At 33.8% G+C, this 8412-nt stretch overlaps 1 protein-coding gene across 1 annotated transcript; it reads left to right on the top strand.

Annotated features, from left to right (window-relative positions):
- Positions 1-4722: 4722 nt before the first annotated feature.
- On the top strand, positions 4723-7912 carry LOC107768423 (uncharacterized). The gene is made up of 3 exons (XM_016587553.2): positions 4723-5355; positions 5542-5938; positions 6845-7912. The coding sequence occupies exons 1-3, from the start codon at positions 5160-5162 to the stop codon at positions 7737-7739; spliced, it is 1488 nt and encodes a 495-aa protein (XP_016443039.1). The 5' UTR covers positions 4723-5159; the 3' UTR covers positions 7740-7912.
- The last annotated feature ends 500 nt before the right edge of the window (positions 7913-8412 follow it).

Here is an 8412-nt window from a genome sequence, read left to right as displayed (position 1 = left end):
TCTCATATCTGCTTGATTCCTTTCGGGGTTGGGAATTTCAACAGTTGATGAACACAACCTCCATCTCGTGTATCCACAGATTTTCGAGGATTACGTTGGAGCCCATATCGCCATCTACCACTTCGAATAAGATAGTCTTGGTTACCCATTCGGCGTTCGTGGGCAGCAGAATCTCTCCTCGGGTTGTCACACTTGTTAAGTTGAACCCATCTAGGAGTTTTGTCACCGGGATGATGCTTCCGGTCAGCTTTGCTTGCTCTAGCACTCTCTAATGGATGATATTGGCTGAGCTTCCTGGGTCAATCAAAACACGTTTAATTTTGAAATCCAAAACATTAAGAGATATTACCAGAGCGTCACTATGTGGAAGAAAAAGTCCGTCAGCGTCTTCCTCCGTGAAGGTGATATCATCCTCTGCGACTTTCCGGAGTCTCTTGTTGTGAGTTACTGATATCCTTGTTTTCTTGGCCGCCGAGAAAGTTACACCATTAATTTCATTCCCTCCGAAAATCATGTTGATAGTTTACCGAGGGGAGTTTTCTGCTGCATTCAAAGGCTCTGCATTATCCCGGTTTTGGTCGTAGTTGTTTTTGGCTCGGTCGCTTAAGAATTCCCTCATATGGACATTCTTCAACAATGTCGCCACCCCTTCACGTAGATGCTAGCAATCCCCAGTCATATGGTCGTGCGTCCCATGATATTCACACTATAAGCTGGGTGTTGTTATCGACTCTCTGAGTCGTCTGATTTGCAGAAACGTTGGGGAACCGGGCCTCTTCCGCTCGCATTATTAGAAGTGCCTGACAACACTTGTTTCAACTCCGTTATTACCCTATCCTGCCTTGAGAGGTGGCTTATGATGGCTTTCTACTGCGCCCTTAAGATTTTCAATGTTTCCACGACATGTTCCTCCTCCGCGTCATCAGGAGTTGGCTCCCGTACATGCCGAGGGTACTGCCCTTCACGGACTTGGGTTGCGTCGTCCCCTTAGTTACGAGTGTCGCTGATTGAGTCTTCGTGTTGAGGCAAATCTTCTCGTCCTCAACGTTGTGTGTGATGTTGACATCATTAGTTATTATTTCTGATTTCTTGCTAAGGAAAAAATCAAACAAGTTAGTATCAAAGCAATTACGCAATGTTTAAGCCCCACGGTGGGCGCCAAACTGTTTACCTATAAAACGGTACAGTTAAATTTATTACGTGGTTTATAGACAAGCGAACTGATTTGATCCAAAAATGATAAAGAATTAGGATTAAAATAAGACTTAGCAATTGAAATTGAAGAAGATGACAAGCCCGACTCCGAGTGCAATGTCTCCGAGGACAGAAATGAAAGCAATGTAAAAGAGGAAATTAAGTTGTTTAATTGAGAGCGAAAGTGAAATATAGCATATGTTTTTCCAAGAATTTTGTATGTTACAATGGCTGTTAAGTGTGCTATTTATAGCTATGCCTAGGAAAACAAGATCCTAAAATCAAGCCCCACTGAAATGATAATAAATGGCGCATTGATGACTACGTAATGGTAGGTCATGAATGCAAATATTCTCTGCAACCGTCGCTCATTTAATACAAGAGAATATTCCCTTATTGAATGCTATCCGACGGCAAATACTCAATCTGCTCCCGTTGATTATGCTTCTTTGGGATTTCCTCTACGACAATCGCACTTGCCGTATCCGGTATTGATTGTTACTTGACTTGCTTTTTGTCTGTCTTCGGTTCCACATGGCATGCTATCATTCGACCATTTATTATGAATCAATTTTTCCCTATACAAATCCGATATAAAATAATGCTAAAATTGTAGTACAAAAAGATTTCGACCAAATATGGAATAAATTAATTTAAAAATTTATATCGTGATTTTGTTTTTCTAATTTTGGCAACCAAATAAATGTTTCTGCACCCACGATTGTAATCCTGACCACGCGATGGCGACCCTTGATTTCTGTTCAGCCTGCGAACCGAGTCCTTACGCTTGCACCACAAATTTTATTTTTCTATTTTCTTGCTTTGTGCTAGATCCAGTCCGATTAACTAGAAAGCAGAAACTCATCCTAATTTTAACGAGTTCTAATGTAGAAACCATCATTTAACATCAAATAGCATATAGAAACATCATTATAATCCATAATATCACGACTTTCACACATGAAAGCGCATAAACACGTAAATCTTTCGCATATGACAAGCATCAAAAGGTTCGGGTACAGAGGCGATTTAGGATTTGAAAGTGACCGAGGCACTACTGTCAAATAAAATTTTGAGTAAATACTGGTGTAGTGGGAATTGAACCCAAGCAATGTATATATAACTGTCTAAGGTTTGGATTTTAGGGTGCCAATAAATTATATATCCGTTATCTAAGATATATACACATTTATACATGGAGTTTTTTACACAATCGGGGGCCGGTGACCCACGACCTATCTGGTGAGGTCCATTATATATATATATATATATATATATATATATATATATATATATATATATATATATATATATATAGGTATAGCCGTATATATATAAGAACACGTAATTTTTATATAATAAATTACTACAAATTAAGCATGCATATAGATATTATATTGAGTGATCTGGATATAACAGGGGCATGGCGAGAATGTTATATTGCCGAGAAAATTGGAATAAAAAAGAATTGGTGTAATAATGAATTAGCAAAGTGGAAGAAACATATATATAAAAGAATAAATCACTTGCCCTTATAATAAAACTGCAAGGCATAAAATGACAAAATAAAACTAATAAAATTTTAAAAAATTTAAACCTTTTTCCATTTCAATACTATTAAAGGAAGGAACATATTGAGAACATGAATAAACATCAAGACAATGTCGTTCCATAAGGAAGTCACGTTATTTGTTTGCTAGTTAAAGTTAGCTTGAATAAGTTAATTTCTTCAATCAATATTGGGGGCCACTGAAAGATAATCTACACCTTTTTTGAGGGGGGAGGAGGGCATTGATTAAGTTAATTCATTTGCTGCACAAAAGGAAAAAAATTTAGTTTTATTTTAATTACCTATTTTGTGTTCCAAGTAGGATGCACAATTTTGTGCATTTCTAATTCTTTCCTAAAATAATTGTAAATTCAAAAGAATATTTGATTTAGACTCTTATAAATACAAAAATAGTGCTATTGGACGTGTCTTGGAAATAATGCGAGCCATTCAATTTTCGTTTTTAGACAGAAAAGTAGAAAATTTGATCATATCCTCTAGCCCCTCTTTTTGTCCATCATCAGAACTAAAAGTCTAAAAGAAGGGAAAAGGCAAAGAGGGAAATCAAGCAAGGGATTGACTAAACACAATTCCTCCCTCATTTTTATTATATGCATCAGAAAAATAAGATAAATGAATTAATCATGGCTATGATGGAAGGCATAAGGGACCAAAGCATTGAACGTTTAATCAGGGGTGGAGCTACACACCCGGCTACTGGTTTGGTCCGACCCAATAACTTTTGCTCAAACAGTATATTTATATTAAGAAATTTATTAAATATGTACAAATATTAAATTTAGTAACCAGTTATTAGCAATTGAAATTATCGCTCTAAAATTTAGAAACCTCAAAAGTTAAAATCATAGTTACACCTCTGCATTTTGATATATTGTACCCAATTCATTTAAAATTGACCAACAGTATAAAGTTGAATGCCATTTGCATGGGAACAAAATTTAATTTATAAAGCGCAACATGAGGAGAAAATTAAAAATTATTTGTCAAAAAAGTGAAGGAATATTGCAAGAAGTTTCATGAGCATATGTTTCTTGGAAGTTAATCAACAAACCAATCATGTGAAGGTGGTGTTGAAGCACGAGTATATGAAAAGTCATGTTACTTTTGGTACTCCTACCCATTGGGTAAACAGTGTATTTACTGCTGCTGCTTCTTTTTGTTTCATTTTCTATCAAAACACAATTTCTATATTGATTCAATACTTAAAGATTTACTTTCCCCTATGTTGATTAGCTCATTTTGGTTCCTTTTTAAACTTAATTAAATTCAGCGCTATCTAAGCTACTACAACCAATTACATTCATTAACTCCAATTAACTCTAGAATTATGTTATTGACTGTGTAAAGTACTTTATTTAACAGTATGGTAATTAATCTAGAATAAATGATGAGTTACATATTATAACAACTAACAAGTTAATGTAAAGAATGAAGCAATACCATGAAAGAAACTGCAAGGTTGCCGAAGTTCATAAAGTATAAATGGCAAACAGAACTTTTAATTAATTTTTCTTTCGTTGCTTTCCTTTTCTATTTTTAGTAAAATGGGAAATATGGTGAAATGAAGATGGATTTAATAATTTATGTACATTGAAAGTGTAATGATTTTTTATGTTATATATCAGTGTATTTTAATTTGTTGCAACACGTTATGTCTTTTGATTTTTAGGTGACTAATCTAGCTTATCATATATGAACAATTATCGTAATTATCTTTTTAGGTGACTTGATAATAGGATTTTTTTTTTACACTTTTAATGTATGTAAGTTACTGTAAATTTTAATGAAAATAACTTGGTAATAAAATGTGTGCCTGAAAGAACAATTAAGAATGAGATGAGCAAAATATGTACTACAATAATGCAAAGAGGGTAACATTTGTATGATAGAGAAGAGAACAAAGCAAAAGACAAAATGCAACGTCAGAGCAAGCTTCCTGCCCTTTAGCTATGGTTTTGATGGGTTGGACGACTAAACAAAGGATACCTTCTCATCCACAACCCCTCTCTCTCTCTCTCTCTCTTCTCTCTTCTCTCTTCTCTCTCTTGAAAGTTTCCTTTTATCTATAAAGAATCTTATAATTTTGCTTGGTTTCATTTGTTCTTATGTGTATGGCTTTTATTGAATTAATCTTGATAGCAGCTTTCACTCAGACCTTTGGTTTCTCTTTTTCCAATTCTTGAACAAGATAGGAGAGACTGTAAACTTAGCAGTTTACAGACTATTATTACTCTTTGCTTTCTATACTTTCTTTTCTTCTTTCCATCTTTCTTACACCTATATTCTTCTTCAGTCTTTTGTCTTCTTTTCACTTCTCTCTAGGGTTTGAGACATATATATATATATAGCAAAATATATACTACAAAGTAACTAGATTATCTCTTTTTTTAATGAAATGATTAAGGGTATGGTAGGAGATGATAGTATGTCAAATTTAACATCTGCATCTAATGAAGCAAGCATATCTTCAAGTAATAGAACTCATGAAATTGGTAGTGCTCTCTTCCCACACCACTCGCTTGCACCAACAAACACACAAACACAACCAGCTCCTACTAATAAGAAGAAGAGAAATCTACCAGGCAATCCAGGTACTAAAATACTATTTTGGTTGGCTTGGAATTCATCAATATATATTGGATTTAAGCTGTATATACTAAAAATATGAAAATTATTTTCATCATTTATTCTAGGTTACCATCACTGTCTATTAAATAAAATTATTTGCCATTACCTTTTAAGTGATCATCTGATTTACTTATATTTTCTTGAATTAGATCCAGAAGCAGAAGTGATAGCTTTGTCTCCAAAAAGTCTATTGGCAACAAATAGATTTGTATGTGAGATCTGTAACAAAGGATTTCAAAGAGATCAAAATCTTCAACTACACAGGAGAGGTCATAATTTGCCATGGAAACTAAAGCAAAGAACAAACAAAGAAGTGAAGAAGAAAGTATATGTGTGTCCAGAGCCTTCATGTGTACACCATCATCCCTCAAGGGCACTAGGGGATTTGACTGGGATTAAGAAGCATTTTTGTAGAAAACATGGTGAGAAGAAATGGAAGTGTGAGAAATGCTCAAAGAGATATGCAGTTCAGTCTGATTGGAAAGCTCATTCCAAGATTTGTGGTACTAGAGAGTATAGATGTGATTGTGGAACCCTTTTCTCTAGGTAAGCTAATTACAATAAATTCACCAACAAACATTCTCAAACCAATTCTACTATTAATTATACTAGTACTACTAAATAATTAGATTCTTCATCACTTTGTATACCAAAGTCAACCCTTGTTGCTCAATTTTCTCCTCCTCTAATTCTCTTAAATTAAGTATCATTTTCATTGATTTTCAATATATATATATATATATATATATATATATATATATATATATATATATATATATATATATATATATATTGATAATAATAAGGACCGACTGAGTCCATTCTAACATATTTGGTTTTTATATAGCAAGTTTTTACCATATTTTCAAATATTGTAACTAGTTTCACTGATAATAAAATTCATTAGGTAACTTGATAGTGTTAGAGTGTGTGTGGTACGTGTATAAACTTTTTTCAATTATGCTTCTTAATCAATTAGTCAGCTTACGTTTTAAGCTCAGATTCCAAGAATGCACACACTTAGCTAGTCAAAAAAGATTAAGACTCAATACTCCACATAAGAGAGAAAAGAAGACGTTTTGAATCAAAACTAGTTAGTAACAACAAAGTTCACGTGTGTAAGTTCATGTGTACGACTGAATAAATGAGACTGTCTCTGTGTGTGAGAGAGAGAAAGAGAAACGAGGGTCCATACTTTATTGTTTACCTCACTGCAAAAGCAATTTGTATCGAAAACTTCAGTGATTCCTATTGTACATATCTAATATGTCCAAAAGAAGAGAAAAAAGAAAGACAAAAAAGGGTTGACGAAATAGAGGGCATGCACTTTTATCAGTACTATACTCAAACCTATACTGCATTATTCATGTGTGATGGTTTCTTCTTTTTTGTTTGTTTGTTTGTATTTTTGTTTTTGAAAATGTTAATTTCTGCTTCTTTTTTTCTGTACAGGAGGGATAGCTTCATCACACATAGAGCTTTTTGTGATGCATTAGCAGAAGAAAGTGTAAGAACAATCACAACACCAACAAATCCTCTAATTTCCTCTTCTTCAAATTCCCATCACCTTAATCTCCATACCCTCCAAAACTTTCAACTCAAACAAGAACAACAACAACTTAGTAATTTCAACCTTCTTCCTCCGCACCCTTCGAACGAGCTTTCGTCTCAGTTATTCATTCATAACCCTACTAGTAGTAGCAGTAACAATATATTTGGAGCAGCGGCAGCAGCTCACATGAGTGCAACTGCATTACTACAAAAAGCAGCACAAATTGGGGTCACTTCTTCTTCTAATTCTAATTCTGCTGCTAGTTTTTTCAGTCCTACTACTACTACTACAACTGGCATGGCAAGTTGTGATTTAGCCTCACGTGAATATCATCAGTTTCAAAATATTAGTGCTAATAATAGTATTATGGCTCCCACTACTGGTAATTTTGTTGCTGGTCATAGCTTGGCATCTTATGGCGACGACAACAACAATAACAAAGGTGTTTTTGATCATTTTAGTGTCAACTCTGGGTTTATGGAACAAATCCATGACATGCAAAACATGATGGCTGCTGCTACTACTGCTTTGCCTTGTACTAATAATAATAATGTTGGTTTTGATGAGGGATTTGGTGGTGCAAATAATCCTTTGATAATGAGAGGTAAAGAAAATAATGAAGGATTGACAAGAGATTTCTTGGGACTTAGAGCATATCCACATCCTAGGGATTTTTTCAATAATAGTACTACTACTACAACTGGTCTTCATCATCAGATGGGTTCTTCCTCTTCTGCTGCTGCTTCATTTGACCATCATCAGCAGAATCAAAATCAATCACCCTGGCAAGATTAGTCTGCTTTTGAGTTTTAATTCCTTTAATTAATTAGAGAACAAAAATATGTTAATTTGTTGTTGTGGTTTTGTATTTAGTTTGAAGTCTTTTCGGAAGGGAGCTAAGCACCCTTCCTTAATTACGTACTCAGCTTTATTTATTATATACTCATCCTTTCAGTTATTCACTTCAATTTTCTTTTTCTTCTTCCTTTTTTTAAAATAAAAATAATGGAAGTACAGTATTCATCTGTTGCCATATTACAATTTTGAGACCTCAGTGCTGAAGTAAAGTACATATGTCAACCAACAGGTAACTTTGAATTGATTGGTCAAAAATCAAGATGAGTAGTATTTACAAGAATTTTTACTATAATTCAAAATGTCTCATATAATAATTAAAAAACGAAAAAAATAATCTTACATAACTTGTGTTTGTTATGCGAGATATACTGTAAAATTTTCTCTTAATTACTGAACAAGAAATATTACAGCATGCCTCATATAACAATAATTCCTTTGTCTCATTCTTTAAGAATAAACAAGAATACTGTCTTATGTGATTTCCAAGTATGTATATTTTGTTTCACAAAGTTTGAGAATAATGTTTGAGTTCACGTGAAGAATTAAATGCATGTTTTGATCATTACAATTCGAACTACATTATTGTTTTCTCTCTAGTTTAAATATATAC

This window comes from Nicotiana tabacum, chromosome 23, assembly GCF_000715075.1.
Source record: "Nicotiana tabacum cultivar K326 chromosome 23, ASM71507v2, whole genome shotgun sequence".
Taxonomy (NCBI): Eukaryota; Viridiplantae; Streptophyta; class Magnoliopsida; order Solanales; family Solanaceae; genus Nicotiana; species Nicotiana tabacum.
This window is presented reverse-complemented; position numbering and strand designations above follow the sequence as displayed.

Coding starts and splice junctions, on each gene's coding strand:
- LOC107768423 (XM_016587553.2), top strand. CDS start 5,160: ATGATTAAGGGTATGGTAGGAGATGATAGTATGTCAAATTTAACATCT. Junction 5,356..5,541: donor AAATCTACCAGGCAATCCAG/GTACTAAAATAC, acceptor TTCTTGAATTAG/ATCCAGAAGCAGAAGTGATA. Junction 5,939..6,844: donor TGTGGAACCCTTTTCTCTAG/GTAAGCTAATTA, acceptor TTTTCTGTACAG/GAGGGATAGCTTCATCACAC.